Source organism: Mustela nigripes, chromosome 4, assembly GCF_022355385.1.
Source record: "Mustela nigripes isolate SB6536 chromosome 4, MUSNIG.SB6536, whole genome shotgun sequence".
Lineage (NCBI taxonomy): Eukaryota > Metazoa > Chordata > Mammalia > Carnivora > Mustelidae > Mustela > Mustela nigripes.
Genome location: NC_081560.1, coordinates 152,257,750 through 152,281,501, shown reverse-complemented (window position 1 = coordinate 152,281,501; position 23,752 = coordinate 152,257,750). Strand labels below are relative to the sequence as shown.

Sequence of the window (23,752 nt, the reverse complement as noted above, 5' to 3'; positions counted from 1 at the left end):
AGTGCTGTGTGCCCGGTCCTGTGCCAGAGGCTGGCGGTGCCATTAAGTTCGTGCGCTCTCAGGGAGAAGACACGAAGCATGTGCCATTAAAACTTGTGAGAAGGCGTTGATGGCTAAAGAAGGAAATTAAAGCGGGAGATGGGCAGAGAGTTGGGGAGAGTGGGGTGGGGGGGACTCTGGTGGCCCTGGGCATCTCTTGAAGAGATGACTTTGAGTTGAAGATGGATGACGTGTGGCTCAGAGTCCGAAGCCTTCCCAAGGGCAATGACAAGGGCGGGAAGACAGCTGGCCAGGCTGGGGCTGGGAGGGCTTGGAAAGGGCTCTGCTGACGGACCAGGAAGCTGACTCATTCTCCCCCCACCCCGCCCCCCGCCCCCACCCCGCCCCACCCCCTCCTCAGAGGAAGGAGCGACCCTCCTCTGCGGTTTGGTGCCACCTGATGGCCACTGTTGGTTCTGGCTGACATGGACGGGCGATTCTGGGTTGGGGGGGGCTCCATATGACTTCAGGACAGCAGTCATTTCAGAAGTCGCCCAGTTGCTTGGCAACTCTTTCTCAAGGAAACCAGAAACTTGAGAAAATTGGGCTGGAAGAACTAGGCATGCAGAGAGAGACCTTCCCCATGCCTTCCCTGCTTCCCAAGGTGGGCTGCCAGGATTTCCTCCACCCTCCTTCCTTCCACTTCCCCAGTCTTCTTTTGGGGCACCAGGAGCTAATCTGACTTTAGATTTTAGAGTTTGCTGTGCTGACCAGCGACCCAGGATGTAGGGGTGTAAAATAGAGAGCCCCATCTGCGGGTGGCAGCCCCTCTAAGACCCACCAGAGTTGTGCAGTGGATTTAGGGGAAGTCCTCAGGACACTGCTAGATGAATCTGTCTTGGGGAGAAATGGGACGGTGGCCTGGGATCTGGACTTCCCTGGTATTTGATCTTGTAAATATTTCTCGCCCCAGCCCTGGGGAAAAAAATGCTCTAATTTCCTGCCTGTTTCAGGACCTGCCTCTCCAGCATTCCAGCCCACATCCCACTGTCCTTTTGCCTAAGGTTTCCTGCTTGTGACCTCTGCCTCCAACCAGCCTCTTTACCTAAGAGCCTGTCCAGAAGATCAGGGTCTCCATTCAGACTTCCATCCCTTAGCCTAGGACTTTTCACCAGGAGTGCCTGACATTCCAGACCGCCCCTTAAACCCTGTGGGCCTCCAACTTCACCACCCCCATCTAGAGGGGGCTGATGGATGTGGTTTTCAGTTGGGGGCTATGCTCACTGATGTTAACCACCCATGTAGGCTAGTCCCCTTTTAAAAGGTGGAGATCTGAAGTGTGCTCAAGGTCGAAGGGAAGCCAGAAAGCAAAATATTTATGAGTATGACCTTTCGCAGAAATGGGAAGAAGTGTGCATGGCTCTTATGAAATTTAAATATGCTTATTCTTTGATCAAAATAGTTTGTCTACTGAAAATTTATCATGGGTGTGGATCTCCTGTAATAGTCCCCAAAGTAAAATAGTAGCAGTAATGGACAGTTGTCCCCCAATATCTGTGCCCCATAATGATAGAACCCGTGATATTTATCTGGCACATAGATGTCAAGATAAGAACTATTTCTAAGTCTCCAATCAGCAGGGTGTGGCCACAGCTCTGGCCAGTGGGTTGGGAGCAGAGGTAGCAGGTGCAGTCAGTAGGCCCTGAGCCTCCAGTGAAGGCTGTACTATCTGCTCACCTTTTCTATTCTGCCTGGCGGCTGCACTGCTAATGTAGAGAGGGGTCCTCCTGGGCCATGCGGACAAAGGCCACACCGAAGTGACAGCGGAGAAAGCAGATTAAGGGAAGTCTTGCTTATCTCCTTGAGCACAGCCTCTATACTAGACTGGCTGTCCACAAGGGAAAAAAAACCGTCTTGTTTCAGCCACTGTTTTGGGTTTCTATTACAGTACCTGGACATAAGTCCTAACTACGTATAGAACCTCAAAGAATATTGTGAAACATGCAGTGACATGGAAAGATATTCACTATAGATCGCTAAGTGAGTAAGACACTAAAAAACCAGATAATGGTATGATCCCGTGTTTTTTTTCTTTAAAAAGTATGCATACAGTAAATTCAGGTAAAATATCACAAGCTATAGAATGACATATTAATAATGGTTACGCTTAGATTGTGCGATTATTGATGGTTTGGGTTTATTGTCTTATGTGCTATTTAGAAAACATTTTAACATTTAATTTATTGATGGATTGATTTTCTTCCTCTTAGACAACTTTTTCTGAAGAATACAGCAAAAGGCAAGTCAGCCATAAGCCCACTACTTAAAAAAAATTTATCCAGGGGCTGTCAATTCAGATGCCTTCAGAGGTCAGACAGAAATCATCACTGTGTGAAGGGGTGAGATGCTACGAAGGGGCAGGGTCTGGACCTTGGCCAGTTGGATTCTGTACAGTTGTTTTCACATTTTAAATAATATAAAATGTAATATAAAATAAAGCCAATATCAATACTGGTCAAATACAGAAACCCTTCCAGTGATAGACAGGTGGCAACCTCTGCATTCAAGTAAGACACCAGGGTTTCCCTCCCCTAAACTCATTCTCTATTTCCATCTCCCCCACCACACCACTCATTGCAGCTGATGGGGGTGGAGGTAGGCATCCCTTCCTTGGACAGGGCAGGGTTCAGCCTCGGTATTGCCAGGGGGAGGCAGGACTTGGGGTGGGGGGCAGGAGGCGGGGGCAAAGTCAGGCTTGCTGGGATCTTGGCAGAAGAGCAGGAGAGAAGGTTGTGACTCGCTCCCCTCCCCGCCCCCACTTTGGCTTAATGAGAGGGAGACCATGTGTGCTGCCATCACCACATTCACAAGGCGCTTTACCGCTTCATAAATGGCTTCTTCTGCGATGGGAATCATTTTCTTTTGCAGACGAGAACACGGATGTTCAAAAAGTTCAGGTGACTCCAGAGCTGGAAAGGAGCGACAGGGATTTTGGACACAGAACGCCATGTCCCTTCTACTACTTCGGAAGGCTCTAGCAGCAGGGGTGTGAGTGAAGGTTGTCAACACAGCCTAGCAGAGCGCTCCCATACCGTCGTAGCCGCTCCTGCACGACTGGACAACGCATCCGCCTTGCTCTGCAAACTGTGAGCCACTCCTGACCACCTTGGAGGTGACCGCTGGGACTGCTGAGAGGTTTGCAGCATAATATGGTAAGAGATATGAGAGCGAAGAGACGATTGATTGGCTCTTGACTCATGTACTTATTTATGCTCCGACTTATCCCGGAGAGCATCGAAGGACATAAGACTGCACTGCAGGGAGAGGCATTGATTGCCAAACGTCTGTTCATGTCTCTGCCCTCTAGACTTGAGCCCGAAGATCTTGCCTTATTCATTTATGCACCCAACAGATCTTTCCTGCATGTCTGTGGGGTGCCAGGCATTGGGCTAAGTGCTTAGGATATCATGACGAACCCACACTGACCTGCTCTCTACCTTCACGGCATCTACTTGATTACTATATTACTATTACTATATTAGCAAGTAAAACAACCACCACCACCACCACCACATATATCATATTAAAAGTTTTTAAGAATGGTGAAAGAAAAGACATTTATTTTCTCTCATTCCTAGCATCAGGCTGACACAAGCATGGATTTCAGTGAGCATCTGTTGGAGGAGAACAGGAATGTTTGGGCTATAGGAGGGACACTGGGAGGTGAAGGGCTGTACTGGGGACCACCACCTTCCCAGCAAAGGGGACGCCCGTCCGTCTGCACCAGTTGCCCTTCTGCAGCTGCCTGAGCTCATTCCTCCTGGCTGGGACTTTCTGGACTGAACCGCTGGAGATGGTGGGGGCAGTTGTGGACACCTGGGGTCCTTTTCAGGGGTGCAGCCTGTCTCCTGGAGACCTGGCTTTGGCAAGCTCTGCTATAGGGCTTATGAGAGGCTTTCCTGACATGCTAATCTCCTAGGTCTCTGGGGTCTTGTTTACAGGTGCCTTCCCTGAAGGCTACTTGGCACAAAACTGGTGATCTACAGTTATTCGTGGGATGAATGAAGAAATGAGTGTCTAGACAGGTAAACAAGGAAGGCCCCTAGTGTGTCTCAGTGTGTGGTGCTGAGCTTTGCTCCTTACCTGGTTGGTCTGCGGGGCGCTGTGGGCTACACTGGTCCCGAGGCTGAGAGGTGGAAACTGCCAGCACCAGCCTTGCTCAGACATCAGTCAATTTCATTCAGTAAATATTTATGTTGGGATTTAAATATACCCTGAGAGCCTGCAGTTGGATGAAACTGAGGCCGGCAAGAGAAAAGGGAGGCAGTGAGTACCTTATTAGTGTGTGCAGAGAAGTGCACCAGCTTGTATACACATGGCCTGGCCGTGCTAGGCAAGGTGATGGCAAACCAAGTCACGAAGAGAGAACCAGAGAGCACAAATGGAACAGTGGGGCAGGCGGGTTGGGGGACCAGCGTCCTGGAGGCATGGGTTCTGATCGTGGGTAGGAGTGGGCTGGTCGAAGGAAGAGGTAGGGTCTGATGAATCCAGGTTTGCAAAGGTATCACAGGGAAGTCACAATTATGAGGTAGGTACCTACTTTGTGTGTGTGGGTGGTGGAAAGTGGAGAAGAAGCTACAGATGGCTGGGACAAATAACTGCAGGGTAGACCCGGTCAATCCCACTTTGTAGATGAGGAAAGGGGGACTTAGGAAGAAGCCAGATTTGACACCCAGTCCACCTGATCAAAAACCCACTCCCCTCCCACTGGAGATGCTTACATAATTCAAATCTTTTAGAAACTGGAAGGTTTCATTGTGTTTACTAATCATTCATGTAGCTAACTTATTTCTTATCTTTGATATTACGCTACAGAATGACATTCTGCACATTTTTTGAGCGCTTAGCATGGGCAGTTGACTGCGTGTTTTGTTTCAAGAGAAACCTGTCTTTTAAAAGAGAATGTAGCGACCAGCGCTGGGGCTTGGGCTGTGAGGGTGGCCTCCAGTCGTGTTTCTGCTGGTTGCGACCTGCAAGTTGTTCACTCTCTGCTCCCACTCTTCTTCTACAGCTCTGTTATTCATTCTTATGGGGAATTGTTTTGCACCAAAGAGCTGACCTTGAAAGTTTTTCCTAGGTTTATTGGTGAGATAATGTAGACTTGGAGACTGAGATGGTTCTATTTTTGGCTGGATCTTATTTGAGATTTCCTTGGATTGGTTTCATTTTCTTGTTTGCAATTCATTATTACATTTTTAATAATAGTCAGCTAGGCTTACCAACCAAATGTTTATTAAATGATTTTGCTCCAAGCCAGGAACTCCAGGAGATCCATCAAAATAGTCTTGGATGTTGGGATCTTAAAAATTGAAATTGTAGGTGCACCTGTAGGACATATCCCAGACAGATGTGTGATCCAGTCCCCCAGGGTTCTCACTGCAGCTGGAACTGAGAAGCAGGGAGCTGGAGGCTGATGCTGAGGTTGGCAAGGCTATCTGTGGGCCTTGGGGGAAGGAGGGCACTTCTCCATCGGAAGCTGCATGAGGATACATGAATGTGAGGATCCTTCCCCCAGTGAGGGTTAGGGTTAGGCTTAGGTTTAGGGTTAGGGGGTAACCTGTATTCTGAGAGCTGCCCTTCCAGAAAGGTTCTAAGGCAGGGGAAAGAGGGCCCAGGGAATCCAGTGGCTTTTCCTGTGGTACCAGATAGTGCCAGATTCCTTTCTTCCTGCTATCTCATCTCCTTTCCTAGCCAGAATCTCTGGGAGCTGGCTCCCAAGGCCAAAAGTTCCTGTCTGTGTTGTTTGTGCTTAGCACAGAATAAATGCTAGATATAGGCTTGTTGAATTGGACTGAATTAAACTCTGGAACTCAAGAGGCTACAGACTTTGTATCCCCTCCCATCCGAACACTCGACAAGACGTCATCATCAGTCTGAAAATCATGATAGACTCATGCAGAATTTATGTGAGAGGTAAAAAAGTCAGATGCCTACAGGAACCAGGTGGGTCACACAAACACAAAAAGTGACATGGAGGACATGTGGAAGAGTAGGAATTGTGGCTAAGCAGGGTTGACATGTTCAGTCTAAGGCAATCCACTGGAATTTCCTTTTCTTTTTCTTTTCTTTTCTTTTTTTTTTTTTAATAGATTTATTTATTTATTTATTTATTTGACAGATAGAGATCACAAATAGGCAGAGAGGCAGGCAGAGGGAGAGGGGGAAACAGGCTTCCCGCCGAACAGAGAGCCTGATGCGGGGCTCGATCCCAGAACCCTGAGACCATGACCTGAGCCAAAGGCAGAGGCTTAACCCACTAAGCTACCCAGGCGCCCTCCACTGGAATTTCTAAAAAAATTTCTGTTGGCCAAAGAAAATACCCTTGATCCAGTTGAGCCCTTGTCTTAAGTTTTCTAGTCAAATAGCTTTGTACTGAGTGCAACTCAACAAACCTGACAATGCGGAAGGAAGAAGGAAAAAATACAAGGAAGCAAGTGTGGCCGACTGCCAGGTAGGTAGGATGGGGAGCTGCAGAGAAGCTCTCCCCAGGGTGGTGCTTTTTGGCCCAACGTGGACCCATCCTGGAGACAGCCAGAGAAGGCATGTACTATCTATTAGTACTTAAAGCAACACCGAGGAGTCCCTCTCCATGCACGTGTCCCCTGCTGGACTATAAGGAGTGGCAGGGCAATAATAATAATGATAGTAGAACCATCATAGCTCGTGTTTACTGAGTGCTTACTACGTGGTGGGCATTGTTTTCAGCACTTTTTTTCCTTTTATTTTAAAAAAATAGATTTTATTTTTTGGAGCAGTTTTCAATGTACAGCCAAACTGAGCGGAAATTATAAAGAGTTCCCATCTATTCCTTGTCCTACAGGTGCACAGCCTCCCGACTATCAACACCCCTCACCAGAGTGTGTATTGACATGTCATAATCGTCTAGAGCCTATAGTCTATTTTAGGTTTCCTTGCTGGTGTTGTCCATTCGATGGGTTTTGACAAAAGTATAATAGCATGTACCCACTGCCACAGTATCACTCAGGATAGTTTCACTGTCCTGAACATCGTCTAGCACTGTTTTGAACTCCCTCACCAGCACTTGATGTAGACATTTTCCAAGTCCTTTCTCAGAGGAAGTCAAGGAGTTCCTGCAAGAATGAGCAGCCTTCTCAAGTGTGCCCTGTTTATGAAGCTAGTATGCAGGACTCTGTAGGGACCCCATAGGTGGTGGGGCTGAGTCAGGTACGGTGCTTTGAGCTGAGCAGAAAGGCTCCCTGGGAACCACATGGGAATACGCTTGGTCCTGTGGTCATCGTGGATGAAGCTAGTGGAAGTTGGCTTGCATTTTAGTGGTTGCTATTACTTTTACATGACAGTAAAACTAATGAATGATAGGAAATTTCCAAGATAATAAAATGCATATCTATCTCTTGTTGTATGTATATTTTTTTCTGTTCATAGTTCCCTATTCATCTGGAATTTCAATTAGCTGCTGTTCCCCCCTCCCCCCCCACATATCCTATCATGTTTAGCTAACTCAAGTGTTCTTGGCAATTTCCAAAACTACAAAATGACAAACAACAGATTAGCTGACAAGTAGAGAATATGTGATGTCCATACGGAGCACGCTTATGCTTCACGTTCTGCCTTGGGAGAGCTGGGTGACCACTGGGGATTACACCAGGGAGGCTTTAAAAAAATTTAATAATAAAACAACATTACAAATCACCCAGATCCTTCCAAATCACATAATTAGGAATTCAGTGTGTTTTTTTTACCCCCTCCTTGAAAATAGAGATATTGTTATGGTTTTAAACCATGTTTACTGAGATTGTTTCTGCTAAACCAAATTTAAAAGGAAGGTTGGGGAAAATCTCTTCTGAGCATAACTGAGATGTCAAATCCAACATATGTTCATGTATCCAGCTCAAAAGATGTTGACAGTGACATCTTGAAGTGTTTCTCCAGTTTCCCCCAAACAGAACAATGGTAAGAAATGAGTACCATGTGTGATGGTTGAGACATAACCTGGAGTCTCAAATCTCTGCATTTTCTAAGGATTTGGGATTCTTTTCAGGAATCAATTTAAAATAACTCATAATTGAACTGAAAGACAATTTAGGGCTTTCAGGTATAGATACTCCAATTTCTAACATTTTATTGCTGCTCTTAGTGTTTTTGAGATGACAGTTTTCCCTTCACAGAACAAGCTTAAAATTAGAAAAATCAAACACCCATTAGAGAAAGCAGATTTACTCTGCTATTAATTGATGTAAAGATGTAAAATTTCCATCACCCAGGCGGGAGCCAAGCACCTCCCCTGCAGACATTTTCAGGGGGCAGTGGGTCAGCAGCAGCCCACTGGGCCTAAAGGGGAGCTGTCTGCTTTTAGGAGTGGAGGCTTGCATTTTCAGTGGTAGAGACGCACTGGGAAGAGGGGTGCGGAAACCACATCTGTACACACATCTTAGGGAGTGTGTGACACTCTCTTCCCACTTTGTTTTATTTTTTAAAAAGTGAACAACCTTCCAAGCTGAGCAATCCACCCTATTCTGGCTTCTCTGTGCTCTGCTGGACAGGAGTAGCTCGCCTGTTTAGTAACCAGAAAATGACTCAGAAGGAAGGGAGACTCTGTGGCTGTTGTGAATTAAATAGGGAGAAGAAGGAGCGTTGAGGACCAACCACAGAATTGTCTCCTTCCAGAGGCTGGAAGCAACCCAGGTCGGGGTGGGGAGGGCCAGCAGTGTAAGAATCTGTTGAAATATGACCCATGGTTTTAACTTTAAATAAGCATTTCCGTCCTAATAGAAGCCCCATCTAATGTCTCCTGCAGCTTTGATTTTGGAACACGTCACATTCCTCATTAAAGCAATCACTGTTAAAACATAAAGCAACACAGGATTTATTTCTTCATTAAACTGATGATCCGTATATGAAGCCAATTAACATTATGAGTCTGGTGAACATCAAGTGTAAAGAGGTTAGAGAAAATTAAAAGCAGTCACCTTGGTCTTTAGATAAAGAAAGTACACTTTTAGGTTGTAAATTATCAGAGTGTCCAAGCGGGACAGATCGGTGAATTTGGTTAATTGAAAAATACATTTTACCGCACAAGAATTAAGGAAAAATAACCTTTTCGTTTCAAACGCCCTTTTTGGTGGGGGAGGGGGACCGTAGCGAATACATATTAGTCACCTTTGGAGGCCAAGTGTCGGAGACAATCGGAATCAAAAAGGGGGCTCGCGTCATCAAAGTTTGCAGTAGGCTTTCGTTTCTACCTTGCTTGGCTGTTTGTTTATTCGCTGTTTTGCCAACAGAAAGGAGCGGGTCTCGCGGCTCAGCAGAGGGAAGTTGGGCGAGGCGAGGCGGACGGTCCCGAGCTGACTACAAGTCCCGCGCGAGGTGGGTGTTTTCCGGCAGCCTGGCTAGTTGTCCCTCCAGGGGGACGGCCAGGCTCGCGTCGGGGACGCTCGTAAGGCGAGGGTCAGGCGGCGACTCGCGGCCGGCCCCTTCCCGGCTGGAGCCACAGGGCAGGAGCAGCGCGTGGGGCTGCGGCGCCCAGAGTTCGGTCCTTCTCTGAGCGCGGTGAGCGCGTCCCAAGTTAACTTCCTCAGGTTTGATCAGTCCCCCGAAGCCTGGGATCCGGCGGGGCGGGTCCCACTGCTGCGTAGCCCAGAGCCCCGGGGGCCTTGGGGACCCGCCTCTTTTCCCTCCGCCGCCCTGGAGGGTCCGGTGCCGCTGTCCAGGGTTCTGACTGGTCCGTAGGCGCGGGGAATGTGCTGCCCGCAGATCCAGGATGAGCGTGTCCAGTTCCTGGGACATCTCTGAGACTTGTTGGGAATCTGCTCCGGCGGATGTGAGGGATGGAGAGCTGAGACTGGGGCTTGGATTTCGTTAGCTTTGGGGGCCAATGCGGCGCCCCGGGCGCCTGGTGCTGCGGGTTCCCGCACAGATACCCAGGTGCAACTGGAGCATCTTGGCCAAGCCCTCCGGGATACCTTCCTCAATTCGCCTGACGAGCACCCGCTCTTGGAGCGCACAGGGTGTGCAGGCGGGGAGCTGCCGCCTAGGGCAGATGGGAACCTGAGGGAGATTTGGCAGACCCGGGCATGCCAGGGTAGCCTCAGGCTCTTTGAAATAGCTCCAGAGGATAGGGTCCTCTGAGTGACACTGGGAGCGCGCGGAGCCTCTTGGCCTGGGTTGACACAGGGTCCGCACTTGGGGCTCCAGCTCTCTCTGGATGAAGTGGAAACGGCGCTCTCTGCTGCCCGACCAGCCCCTCCTGCTACCGCACCGGCCTCCTAGACCTGCAGGCGTGTTCCCCGGGGCTCGCCGCCTGGACTGGCGGAGTCGGTGACCCTGGCGGAACTGGCAGTGCGGGCTCTCTCCGCCTTCAACTGAGCCAGAGTTTCCAGCGGTTTCTTCCCTATGTCGCCGCCGACTCCTCGCGCGGGGCTGGCTGAGCCCAGGAAGGACAGCTGAAGTGCCCCGGGCCCTAACTTGCCTCTGCTGGAGAAGTGCCCCGACTTCCTCTCACTGGTTTCGGGAGGGCTGTCCATCGGCCGCCCAGTTCCGAGGCACTCTGCCTTTCAGCTCTACAAGCCTCGCCAGCGGCGGTGTCCACGTGTGGGGCCCACCAGGCCTTTTGTTTCCAACACGCTGTGTCTTTAAGATCAAGGCTGGATCCCAGGCGGTGCAGGGACCCGACCCACCGCCTCGCCAGGGCTCCCGAACGCAGCATTAGAATGTTTATAAAATATTCAATTTATGCAGTCTGTCCAAGAAGCCATCGTCCCAAAATAAAATCAGCAGTCTAGACGGAACACAGACACCAGAACTTATCAACAGTTGTCTGACTTGCATCTTCTGATGCATCTTGAGTGGGTCATAATACCAACTTTATTTTCAGTGGTGCATAAATTAATTACACGCATTTAATAACCAAAATATCATTATATTCCCCCTTTAATATCATAAAGGCTTTCCGCCAGGGAAGCACTTAATAGTGCAGGGGGCCGTAACGGGCTATTATCCTGGTGTAATGCTATTACAGAACCAATTATGCGCCATTAGACTTGCTTTTTTTTGCAGTTTATGTGATTTGATCCAATCCCGCGCCCCTGACTTGAAAATTTCAGCCCGGTACTTTAGAGTTTAATTTTCACCCAGGCAGAGGGAAGGGCGGTCTCTCTCCGCTGAGTGTCTGCCTCGGATGCATTTTAAAAGTAATTGCGAAGGGTCCCACCGCATATCATTTGCATTGAGAAACGAACATAAATTCAGGGACCCCTTGCTGAGAACAAAATCAAACTTTCCTTTTGTACGGTCGCCTGGAAAGGGAAGCCGTGTGCAAAGAGTCCCCCCAAAAACCCATCCGCTGGCTACAATTAGCAGCGCTTTGTCAATTCGCAGCCCGAGAGACGCTGGGCCTTTGACAAGGGCGAGCCCAAATCCAAGCTTTCACCGAGAGAAAAGGTTTGAGTCAGATGGGACGAGGGGTAGGTGTGGGTGGCGTGTTGAAAAAATAACGCCTTTTTTGGGGTGGTGGCAATGGTGTTTGTTTCTATCCTCTTTTAAAAGAAGAAAAACATTTCTGATGTTTGCTGAGAAATGATGGATTTTTTTTTTTTTTTTTTACACCACGTGGGCCATTTGTAAGGCCCAATAGACCTATCCAAGTTACTCGCTGTAGACAGCGCTGGAAATAATCAGATTAAGGCCAATTATGCGTGAGATTATAAAGGCGAGTGCTGAGCGGCGGCGCGCGCTGTAGACAGACAGCAAGACATCTGGCCACTTCCCGAGTCACTTTCTGGTCCTGCGGGCGCCAGCCGCGCCGAGCCCCGCCCGCTTCCAGCGGATCCCGGCGTGAGGACCGGAGGCGGTCACGCTCCGGCCTTCCTCGTCCGCAGCCCGCCGAGGTACGCACGGCTCCCGACCCACTCACCCGGCCCAGCGCGCCCGGACTTCGGGCTCCGCTGCCTTCCCGGCCCCAGGCTGCCGCTCGCACAGATGGCCTGGCGCGCTCGCTGGACCCGGCTGCGGCGGCCTGGGTGCCGGGCTTGCGGCGGGGACCCCAGAGAGCGGGGAGCCAGATTGCCCGGGTTTGGTGTTGGGGCCAAGGTGGGGGCATCGCTATCTGGGAGGTGGACCCGAACCGATGGGCTGTCCCACGGGGACCGGGCTTGAGACGGCGTTGCCCTGTCGCCTCCAGTCCCCACAGTGGGTTTAAGGCATGGGGGGCGGGGAGGGTAGCTTCCGGGAGGAGGGCGCCCAGTGCTCACTAGGGCCAGTCTGGGGCGCGGGCAGAGGGAAACTTAGACTCTATCGCTGTTTGTTTTGCAGCCAGGCCGGAGCTACGCGCGCCTTGTCGGTCTAGCGGGCACCCTCCCCAGGCCCCGCCGTCCAGCTGACCCGGCCGTCGGCGATGTTTTATTTCCACTGTCCGCCGCAGCTAGAGGGTGAGTAAGCGCCGCGCCTGAGGCTGCTCCGAACCGACCCGCGCTGGCCAGAAAGCTCCCGGGCGGCTGCGTGGCGGGTGGATGGTTGGGTTCCCGCTCTGCGAGGGTTGCAGCCGCCAGGCAGTGGACGGGTGCCCGTGGCCTCTTTCCTACATCCCACTCCAGCCTTCCGCCCTGTCGCCACCTGCCTCCCACCTCCCTCCCCGCCAGGGCCGGTTGGCCCCAGGCTATTTTCACAGCAGGGACCCGCCGGGTCTTCCCAGCACAGATGCTGGTGTCACGCCTCTAATCGGGTCTCCCCCGCCCTGGGGGCCGCATCAATCTTTCACGGTGTTTTGCAAACATCCCGAAAAGCCAAGGTGGACTAGGGAGTTGGGCCTCGTCGTCCTGTCACCAACCATGAACTATGAAAGACCCATGCCTAGACTGGTTTGGCTTGGAGGACGGAGCTGTCCTCCTCAGGAAAGCTTTAACATCTGTTCTGGGCCACCACTGCCCTCTGGAACTAGGTGGCCCTGCCCACCACCACCCCCAAGTGCCCTGGCCTGGCTCCTCCCCTGTGACTCACTGGGTTTCTTGAGCCCAGTGGCCAACCGCTCCCCACTCCCAGGGGAAGCCCCATGGCCAGGGTTTTAGACTTTGAGGGTCCCCAGGCCTTAGAAGGCATTTTTGCCTCAAGATCCCTCATGTGGTGTTGGCTCTGGATTGTTAGGTGGGAGTAGGTTTGTGAGAAGGGGACAGCTTGACTCTCTGGTCCACCCCCCCCCCCACCAGGACCTGGAGGGACCCCTTGCATAGGCATCAGACAAATGCAAAACCACACCTTCCGGACTTTTAATAGCATCTTCCTCAGAGCAGGCATCTCAGCAGTGGGATATTAGAACTTTTATACCTGGGAGCCATACCAGGACTCGGCTTTAATAACCTACTCCTTTGATTTATTTGTGGGGTGGGAGAATTTGGGAGGCCAGGAAATTGAGGGAGGCATGTGGGGGGCAAGGCGGGGAGGCACTGTCCACCTTGTCTCCTTTTACCAGGAGTAGTCACTGAGCCTCGGCTGGCCAGCATGCCCAGGGATCTCAGGAAGTTTGTTTTTGTCTTAACCATGGAAGCTTTTAAGAGTTCAGTAGAATTTTCTAAAGGAGGCTAAGGATCCGTGTTTAAGCCCTACTAGCTCAGTCAGCATTCTGAAGAAGGCAAGACCAGATATTTGCCTGCACTTCACCTCCTTTAATCTCGAAGGACCCATGCTGCCCCGTTTTATGAGGTGCATGTCCGGAGTCCACCCCAGGCCCAGAGGGACCTTTGCATGTGTGGAGGACACACCATCTCTGTGCTTCTGAACCCAGGGTTTGGACTGATGGGTACGACATAGCCCACTCTTTAGGTTAAAGGGCTGGGGAGAGGCCAAGAAGTGAGTATTTAGCAGGTGGTGGGCTGCTTAGATAACTTAGGGGAAAAGCCTGTTTGCAGGGTGGGTTTGCAGAAGTCACTTAGGATGAGTCCTGGCTTGGCTGATCATGGTCCCAGGGCTCTGAGCTGTTGGCTGCCCACCTTCCCTTCCCACACCCCGGCACGTTCCCCCCTCAGTGCTGATTCTGAGCGCTAGGACCAGAAGAAAAGGAGATGGATCTTTAAGAACCTTTTTATCCCTCTGCAAATGTGTTTCTGAGCTAGTTTTGCAGAAAGGGCTTTTTTGTTGCTGTTGTTGTTGTTTTGTCTCAGTTTAGTGGTGCCGAGGAAGAGGTGGTCTGCTGCACATGGGAAGGCTGACAACAGCCCTTTGGAATATGACATCTCCCTCAGCCCAGGAGCTTTTTAATTTTTATTCGTTATTAATCTAGAGAGGCATAAAGAAGAAAGCAAAGCATGGTTCATCATCTCACTTCTCAGATAATTGTACTAATATTGAATTAAAAAGTACTACCTATACCTGCTTAGGAAACTCAAATAGAACAGAGACCTCCACATTGAGAAGTGAAATCCTCCTTCCTTCCCCCTTTTTTCCTAAAGATATTCCCTATTTTGGGTTTCTTGTGATTCCTTCAAGAAAAACACACTTTTTCTTTCTATATATTATGCATTTTTTTCTGCTGAGATCACACTGCCATGTCCTTTAGGACTTTGCTTTTTTTACCTTGTAACATAGGTTTTGGAAATTATTCCATATCAATATATATACACACAGATCTACTGATTTCTTTTAAACAGTTGTGTAATATTCCATTATATGTTGTACTGGTGGGAACTTCGGCTGTTTCCAGTTTTTTTCTTCTTATTATCATGTTGCCAGGAATGTTCTTTTTTTTCTATTTTGGCACACTTTATGTAATTCATAGATTAAATATGTATATGTTCACTTAAATCTTTGATGAATATTGTCAAATTACCCTCTAATAAGGCTCCAGCCATTAATGTGCCTACAGAAGATTAATGGACACACACATTTTCTTACACCCTTAACTGTATTAGGTATCATTATGTACCTTATTTATTTATTCATTTTTTGGTTAAAATGTTGAAAATAATAGTTCATTGTTTTGTTTAATTATTGGCAGGGTTTAACATTTTCATACTATCAACATTTCTACTTATTTTTTAATTTTTTAAAAATTCTACTTGTTTTAAAGTAAAAAGCCTCTTCTCATTTTTTTTTCTCTTTTCTGTTTGTTCTTATTAATTTGATGGCCCATTAGCCTTTTTTAGGATTCAATTTGGCTCACAGTGTTTCAATTACAGATATTATATCCACACATTGTAGAAAAATTTCGGACCAGCAGGCGTAAGTTAGAAGGGTGAGGTAGATAGAATGTTTGGAGCATCTCAGAGTCGGCATTCCATCCTCACCAATCAAAGGGAGACAGTTTGGTTTCCTGCAAAATAATGGAAATAAGGCTGCTTTGAGGCTATCCCTTTGAAGTTGCCAACGAGCTGGAGAGAAATCTTTGTAACTAGGGTTTTGAAGAAAAGTGCAATTTGGACAAGAGGCTGGAGGGGCAGGCTTCAGGAGAGACTGGGATATTGTGGCAAAAGATGGGGCAGTGGGGAGCAGAATAATAAGCAGGAGGGACCCCCTTATTCGACAGAATTTTTAAAAGTCCAGAGGACTCTGCTTCCTTGGGACTGAGGTCTTTCTGAGGGAGTTTGCCCGTGTGGCTTGCCAGGTCCTAATGCCGAACCTACAGTCCTTCTGAGACCAAAGCGCATGGCAGCTACAGCATTCACTGGTTAATGGGAACTTGCTCATTCGTTTTTCTAAGAAGCCATTGCACACTGTCGAGTAAATGGTGCATATTAGGAAAATGACCTGAATGCACATTTGGGGCCAAACTCTGTTCTGGCTTTATACCAGTTTTGGAGGCTGCTGGGGAGGAGGATGGTGGAAAGGATGCCTTTCTTTTCAGGGAAGCGAGGGCAGTGGCTCCTTTATGAGCCTGGCCAGAGAGGGTGGGGTGCCCTTTGAGAGTGGCCCTGCCTAAGTCTACTTGGAATTCAGGACACTAGCTTCTTGGTGCAGACCTCTTGTTAATTGACATCTATATAACAGATCCACTATGGTGCTGATGAGCTGTGACCAACAGTAATTAATATTCATTTATAAACTTCTTACCTCCTGGTGTCCTGAAGTTCTAGGAGAAATGTACAGTGAAAGCTCTTGGCATTTTCTTTCCTCTCCCTCTCCCAGCCGTTCAGCTTTGTTGTTTATAGAAACAAGGGAAAGCAAACGAACAGGTGAGCAAACAGGAGACGTGGAGGTTTCTATGAAAGAATCCGAGGCAGGGCATGGGATCAAGGCACACTGGACGCAGGTGCAGCTGGAAGTCAAAGGACAGGGGAACGCACTGCCCCAAGCCAGTGATGTTTCCTGGCCCAGAGCCCAGAATTTCACAAGAAGCAGATTTGGCCTTCTTAGGGGAGAAGGTTGCCACCTGTCCTACAAAATAAGCAGAGTTGGGCCTAAAGTCAAAGGTTACTGGGGGAGAGAGAGCATGAGAGAGTGGAAAAGGAGGGGCTCCCAGGACTGCAGCAGAGGAAGATGCTCTGGGAGAGGCAGGACTCTCCCTGGAGAAGCTTCCCAACGAACGTGTGTGTCCATATGTGTCCAGGGTCGGTGTGAGGCCAGGGAGGCCCTCTGGTCAGGCTGACTCAGTTTACTCCCAGTAGGCACTGCACCCTTTGGCAACCACTCTCCAGGAGATTTCGATGATGGGTTTCTGCGCAGAAAACAGCGCCGGAACCGGACGACGTTTACTCTTCAGCAGGTAATGACAGTGCTTCCTTTCTGAGAATCAGCTCCGTCCTGCCTCCCAAAATATCAGAGTTTGAGCAGCTGTTTTTGTCTTTTAAAATAAAGCCAACTATGGAAATTGGATCTTTCCATTTTCTTGCGCACTGTATGTGTTAAGAAATCTGTTTGGGGAGAGGGCAGATGACTTGGACCTTCTGATCCCAGATAGGAAGGGAAGGGGCAATAGTGATTGCTCACATTTGCCCTAGGTTGGTAGTTTGGGGGAACATTTCCACACCAGCAGTATCATCTGAACCTTGAACTCTCTAATATTAATGCAGACAGGACATTCTTAATCCCAGTAGATAAATGGGAAGACGGGCGCCCAAGAAACTGACTGACTTGTAGAAGGTATTGCCATCCATAAATGGAAGGGCTGCAAGGGGGACCCTCCTACCATGTTTCCTGGACCTGGGCTCTTTCCCTTAGATCTGTGCAAACTAGAGGAGTCACGAAGGTGGCCCAAATGCCTCTTGTTAGTTTCTGTGGAACTGACACAGTGAGGGCGTCTGCAAGTTGTTTCTGTTCTCCTAAGTCCTCTGGGGAAAGCTGTGTGGATTGTTCTGTCTCATAAGGCCACCCTGAGAGCCTTTGATTCCTAGGAATCGGTTTAAATGCAAAAGCACATAAATATTTGTGCTTCTCTTCTAATTCTCATTTCTTGGGGGAGCACCGATGTCGATGGATGTCTGGATATCGATGGCGTTAGCGAGTCTTAGCATCTGAGTCATCCGTGGTTATAATTTGTATTCCGGGGGATCTTCTCAAAGACCTCTCTTCTTCCTCTTCCTCCCCCATTTGATCTGTGAAGCTACTTCCTCAACTCCTGCTCATCGCAAATTTGAAATAGGCATCTGCTTCCTCTCACCTCACCGCAGCCTCTCACCAGTAAATATTTTTCCCTTTTACTAGCTGGAAGCTCTTGAGGCAGTCTTTGCCCAAACACACTATCCCGATGTCTTCACCAGAGAAGAGCTAGCCATGAAAATAAACCTCACAGAAGCCAGAGTGCAGGTAAACCTTCTTTTTAATTATTTAACTCTCTAATATTAAAACTGGCAAACTTTTTTTTTTTTGACATCATGACTGCAGAGTGCACATTTGGCCAAAGAAAGCAAATGAAGACTATCTGTCATTTTCATGATGCACTTTAATAACATCAACATAATGTGGAATATTAGATTAGGTTGATTAATCGGTCATTCATAATTAACTAGTGATAATGTTCTACACTAATTTGTCCGCGTCTCTAAGGTACTAAATTACATCAATGCACATCCATTTCCTTGCTTTGGAAAAAAAAAAAAAGAGCTGAGATGCTATTCTCAAAGCAGCTCTGACCGCTCTGGGGTAAGGCCGGTCAATTGCAGAGAACTGTGTTTTCAGATGGGAACAGGGTAGGATCTGCTTTCCAGAAATTGCATCATGTCCAACTTTTCCCCTGGATGCGGACTCTTTCAGTGAAGTGGATCCGAAGAACATGTGCAATTTAAAAATCTTTAAAGGGCAGCGGCGAGAGGGCTGCCTCCGAGCCGAGCATGGCCCGCGGTGACCGTCTCTAAGCAGGAGTTCTTTTTAGAAGCCACACGGTGATTACGTTTAAGTGCACAAACCCGTCGAGCCCAGCAGATGTGCCCGAGTGTGGGAGGAACAGATTCATAGCACCGCCTCTCCGGGAGAGCTATTCTTTGAGCACAATTATATATTCATTTTATTTATGGGGTTTCCTCCATGCTGTTTCTGTTGTTTTTTATGTAGGGGCTTGGGGTTAAGACTATGCAAAGATCTAATTGTAGGAAATATAATAGTTTGCTTTCGGTTCCCCTGGGTCATGTTAGTATCTCTTAAAAACCAATGGCTGAAGAGAGATAATGGAATTCTGAGCAGTAAATTGGGGGTTGTAAACAAATTATTTCCCCTATAATCAGATTATGTGATCCTGATTATTAAATCTGAACATGAATCATTGGTCATATGCGGGCAAATTAAACTGATTATTATTTGGAAATGAAAATCTCCTTTGGCCAGGATGTTGTCTATCCCTTCTTTTTTTAATGCCAGCTTGCCAATAGCTGCCTAAAGACCGAACTGCAAATTGAGATAAATGACACAATTATTGAGCATTCAGAAGTGGAAGATCATAACTTCTCCCTGAAAGGTGCAAGGGTGAGATAGGGGTGGTAACAATTAAGTCTGGGAATTGTTGTTCAGGCTGTTGTTGGCTATTATGCAAACAGACAATGGCTGTGAAGCATTTGTTTAGTGAGCCTCCGTGTGGGGACGCGGGCTTCGGTGGTGGGAAGGGAGATGTGTTTACATTTATACCCCTTGCTCATTCAAATATGATTAATGTTCTATAAAGCAGGGTCTTAATCGAAGCTGATGTTGTCAAACAATAACTAAATAGGGAAATAAACGACTCCATCATGCTCTTTCCTCAGAAGCAGGCGAACTGTCAGTGCAAAGTCATTAAAATATGATAATGAAAAATAGCTCAATTAAATGTTGTTATAGCTGTGACCTTCATTCAATTAAGACACAAGAAAGTGTCTGCATTTTGCTTTGCATTTAACTGCCCTAAATTTAGAATATAGATAAAATCATTATTCAATGGTTGCTGATATGTGCAATTAAAAGCCAACTAGATTAGAAAAGAAAGAAACCCAGTTAAAGGAGAATGAAAATTCGGAAGTGGGGTGGGCTGGCGGAGGGTTCAGCCCCGGGACCCAGGCTCTCTCCTGGGCCAATGTGAGGCAGGAGGAGGAGAGGCTACCCCGGGGGGAGTGGGAGGTAATCTAGCCCAGCCTTTTTTGAAAGCCAAGAATTATCTCCCAGGAGAGGAGGGATGGGGTTCTGCTGGGTAAAGAGCAGCAGGATTTCACTGACCTCTGGGAGCACCTTGGGCCCCGTTGTGCGGCTGTCATAAGGGTGTCCTCCTGCAGATGCCGTCCTGATTGCCAAGGCTTGAGCAAGTCCACACCAGGCTCTAAGAAGGCACTTAGGGCAGGTGAATTGTAAGCGTCCTCCTAACCAGAGGGTGGCAGGGATAAGGCTGCTTAATATTGACCGAGGGACTGATCGCTGTGTGTCAGGCGACAGTGCTCCGCATTTTTTGTGTGTCTCTGTGCTGACAGTGCTTGGGGATGGCCGTCGTTATTACTCCCAAGGAATTTGGAATTGGTTCCTAGCCAGGCCACCGATCTTCAAATCGTGGGTCTGCCACTTACCACCTGAATGACCTTGGGCCGGTTAATTAACTTGTCTGTGCTTAGCAGTCTCATCTGTGAAGCGGGGATAGACCCACCTGCCTTCCAGGGTCGGGGTGGATTCTAAACCAGGCCAGGCTGACTCCAGAGGCGTCGTGCCTCGTGGGTGTGCTGGGCTGCCAGTCACAAGCTTCATGACGTGTCAGAGACGATTTCATGGGTCTCAGGACAGACACATCCCGGCTAAGGCAAACCTTTGGGAATAGGGAATGAGTATTTCTGATGAGGAAACCCCAGGACAGTGTTTTACAAACTGCTGTGATGATGAGTCCGCCTCCCTCCGACCGTAGCAAATACGTTTCACATCAAATAAATGCACTTGGATATGTCAAAAATTTCCACACTTGTACTTTTGCTGTGGGCGATACATTTGGATACTTTCTATGATTTAATGTTTATTTAAGAAAAATGCCTGTCATGCCTTCTACACTGATCTTCTGACCCATCTTTGGGTCTGAAGCTGCAGTCCAGAGGGCACTGTTTTGGGAGATGTTTTGAAGAGAGGAGGCTGGTCCCCCCCACACAGCTGCTGCAAGGTGAGCCATGAGCACGGAGGCTGGGAATCCAGGCGTTTGGGTTTTTGCTCCTGTCTGATTTTCTGCCTCCCTGGGATGTGCATTTCCATGGGGGACTCAGGTTTGGTTCCAGAACCGAAGGGCCAAATGGAGGAAAACGGAGAGAGGGGCTTCCGACCAAGAGCCAGGAGCCAAGGAGCCCATGGCAGAGGTGACGCCACCGCCCGTGAGAAACATCAACTCCCCACCCCCGGGGGACCAGGCCCGGAGCAAGAAGGAGGCCCTGGAAGCCCAGCAGAGGTGAGGTGGTCGAGCCCCTGCGGGGGGTGGTTCTGGAGACTTGGCGGCTACACAGGATTGGGAACTCAGTGTGATTTTTATCTCCAGCAGCCTGGGGAGAACTGTGGGTCCCACCGGACCTTTCTTCCCCTCTTGCTTGCCGGGGACCCTCCTGAACACGGCCACCTATGCCCAGGCTCTGTCTCATGTTGCCTCCCTGAAAGGTATGTTTTGCTTCTGCTGGCTGGTGGGGTAGAGCTGGGCTTTCTCGGGCGCGGCACTGTCCCTAAGGTGTCGTGGAGATGGTCTGGCAGTCCTGGTTTCTCAGTTCCACCAATCCTTGTATCTTGGGCAGTGCTGCTCCTTGTTCCCTTCTGTCAGTTGCAGCCAGGCGCATGAACAGTCTCAGTTCCCCCACACGCTGTCCTGTTTGACTTCTGCATGGCCTAAGATTGTAGGCGTCACCGCACCAGCCAAGTGGTTGTGCCACGAGGGACCACTCTGCCTTCACAGGTGGCTTCTTCTCACACAGGTGAAGCCTTGTGGGAGAGGCCTTGATGGGCGGTTGTCCCAGCTTACAAGGACCCTCTCCAACTGTGCAGCGTGCCCACCTGCCTCCCTGGGGACTCCTGATGTCAGAGGTCTGAAGGGCTAGGATTGGTGATTTTTCAGAGTTTGTGCTCTTCTTAATTGCTGTTGTTGTCTGAAGGATGCAAACCATTAGGGTTGTTTGGTCAGGCCCAGAAAGAGGAACTCCCTGGGGACTTCTGGGGCATTCCCCACTGGATGAATGTGCCCATCCACTGTTTCTGCATTCCTGGCCTTGAACTCACTCCTTCTGGGATGAGGCCAGGCAGCTGTGCTGGCCAGGAGCGGGGCTGGCGTCCACATGGGGTCTGGGGCATTGAGGGGCAGTGCTGTGCTTATGAGGGCCTGTCTGTCACACGGGGTCTGGGAGGGGAGACACAGGTGTAGGCTGTAGGCTTTTGCCTGATAATAGGCAGTGGGAGAGGCCCCTCCTAGAGGGTCTCCTGGTTGTTCTGGGGTCTCCTTCCTTTGAGGGGATTTCCCTCCAGCTGGTAAGTCAGACACACACACACACAGTGGCAATCCACAGCACAAATGTGGTTTCTGGAGGCTGAAGGAGGGCATGAAGTAGCTTCCCTGGGGAGCCTCCAGAAGGGAGAGAAGGGAATTTTAGGCCTAGAGAACAGCACATGCAAGGTTCCAGGAGAGGGCAGGAGAACCAGGTTTGTCTGGAGATTGGCTGGTATGGGGGGGGGGGTGTCCCTGGGAGAGTGCCCAGAGATAAGGTAGAGATGCTCAGCAGGGGCCAAGGCTCTGGAAGCTGTGCTCTTGGGGTTGGATTTTCCCGAGGTGGGTCCTTGAGGCCCAGAACACTTCTGAGCCGTCCAGGTAGCTGGACAAGTGCCCTTGCTTAGACAGCTGGTATGAGTGGGTGAGGCTCACTTCTGTCCATCTCTGGGCTCAGGACCTTCCTCATGCTTCCTTCAGCTCCAGGCCCGGGTGCTCCAGGGGCCAAGTACAGCCGCACCCCACCCCTGCCAAGAGTGGCCTTGGAACACATTCACAGGACACAGTAGGCTGATCGGGAGCAACAGAGGTGGAGTCCCAATTGGAAGAGGCTTCTGGAAGGAGATTACCACTGGGACTTGGTTATCATTTAAGGAACCAGTCTGGGCAGAGGAGCAATTCCGTGTCTCAATCCTCTGCTGAGGTGGGGGCCAGCTCGGTTCCTGAGAGCAACCATCTCTTTTAGAAATGTTCTTGCTTGCCCCACTCCAGCCTCATGGGTTGTACGTGACTCCCGTGTCTCTGCCGTGGCCGCCTGTGGCCGGGCTCTCTGGCCAGCCACGCTGGGCCCCGGGAGGAGGCCTGCAGTGGCTCGAGGAAGGGTGAGGGGGCAGCTGACTGAGCAGGGAGGGCACAGCGCCTGCAGCTTGGAGGCCCAGGGCGGTGGTGAGAGCGAGACGGAGCAGAGTCTTCTGTCTTCTGAGTTATGACCCAGGATGGAGGCAGGGGCTGGTGGCAGGGGCCGGTCAACGTCAATGTGTCACCCCTCTTTTCGTCTGTCCCTGATGTGTACTCCCCTCCAGCGCTTGCCTAGACTTTTCCGGCTGGACTGTGACCCCTGGGCCTGTCCTGTGTCTGCCTCATTAGAAACTGGCTTTCCTTCGATGCTGCCCTTGCTGAGGGGGCCGAGGGGGTGGAGCTTGGGGGGAGCGAGGGCTCGTGGCTGTGACAGAATTCCCAGTGTGCTCACCAAACTCGGGTGTGTCCTTGCACGTTGTGGTGGCACTAGCTCGGGCAGCCTGTGTATGCCATGGGAAGTCTACCTGACTGCGGTCATATTCTGGGGCGGGTGGCAAGCTCAGATGTCGGGCAGACAGCGAGTGAGGTGACTGGGTGTTGGCACTGTCTTCACGTCACCATATACTAATAAGGTATTGCTCCCTTCTCTTGAGGTACAGAGCCCTCTTGAGATTTTTGAGAAAGACACGGGGAAAGGACCCATTTCTCCACTGTCAGAGACAGTGGGGCTGGGCACAGGTGGGGCTGGGGGAGGATTCGATTACTCAGGGGTCAGCAGCTGCTCAGGCCTGATGGTGGCCAAGCGGGTGTGTGGATGCAGCATTGCCAGCACTGCTGAAAGTTCTGGAGAAGCTGGGAAGCTGGCTTTTCATTGAGATAGTCCCATCTTTTAAATGTGGTCTCTCAGTCTTCAGGCCACACCGGCACACAGTTGGTCAGAGCAGTCCATGGCCTGCCATTCTGCTCTGGGAAAACAGCTGGTTTTGGTGGGGGTGTCTATGCCTTCTGAAGGGACCTAACCCCATATGGTGTCCCTTCTGGGAGCCGGGTGTTCTGAGCTGGAAGTCTCGGAGTCAGAACACCCGGCTCCAGTCCAGGTGGGCTCAGCTTTCCCTGGGAGTATGCTCA

General features: G+C 49.7%; 1 protein-coding gene across 1 annotated transcript in view; it reads left to right on the top strand.

Moving 5' to 3' along the window:
- The first annotated feature begins 12,409 nt into the window (after nt 1-12,409).
- Nucleotides 12,410-23,752, top strand: part of DRGX (dorsal root ganglia homeobox) — a 28,691-nt gene continuing 17,348 nt past the window's right edge. Inside the window, exons 1-5 of the mRNA XM_059395881.1 lie at nt 12,410-12,443; nt 16,608-16,705; nt 17,644-17,745; nt 20,634-20,812; nt 20,903-21,015. Coding sequence (XP_059251864.1) covers nt 12,410-12,443; nt 16,608-16,705; nt 17,644-17,745; nt 20,634-20,812; nt 20,903-21,015 — 526 coding nt within the window. The remainder of the gene's footprint in view (nt 12,444-16,607; nt 16,706-17,643; nt 17,746-20,633; nt 20,813-20,902; nt 21,016-23,752) is intronic.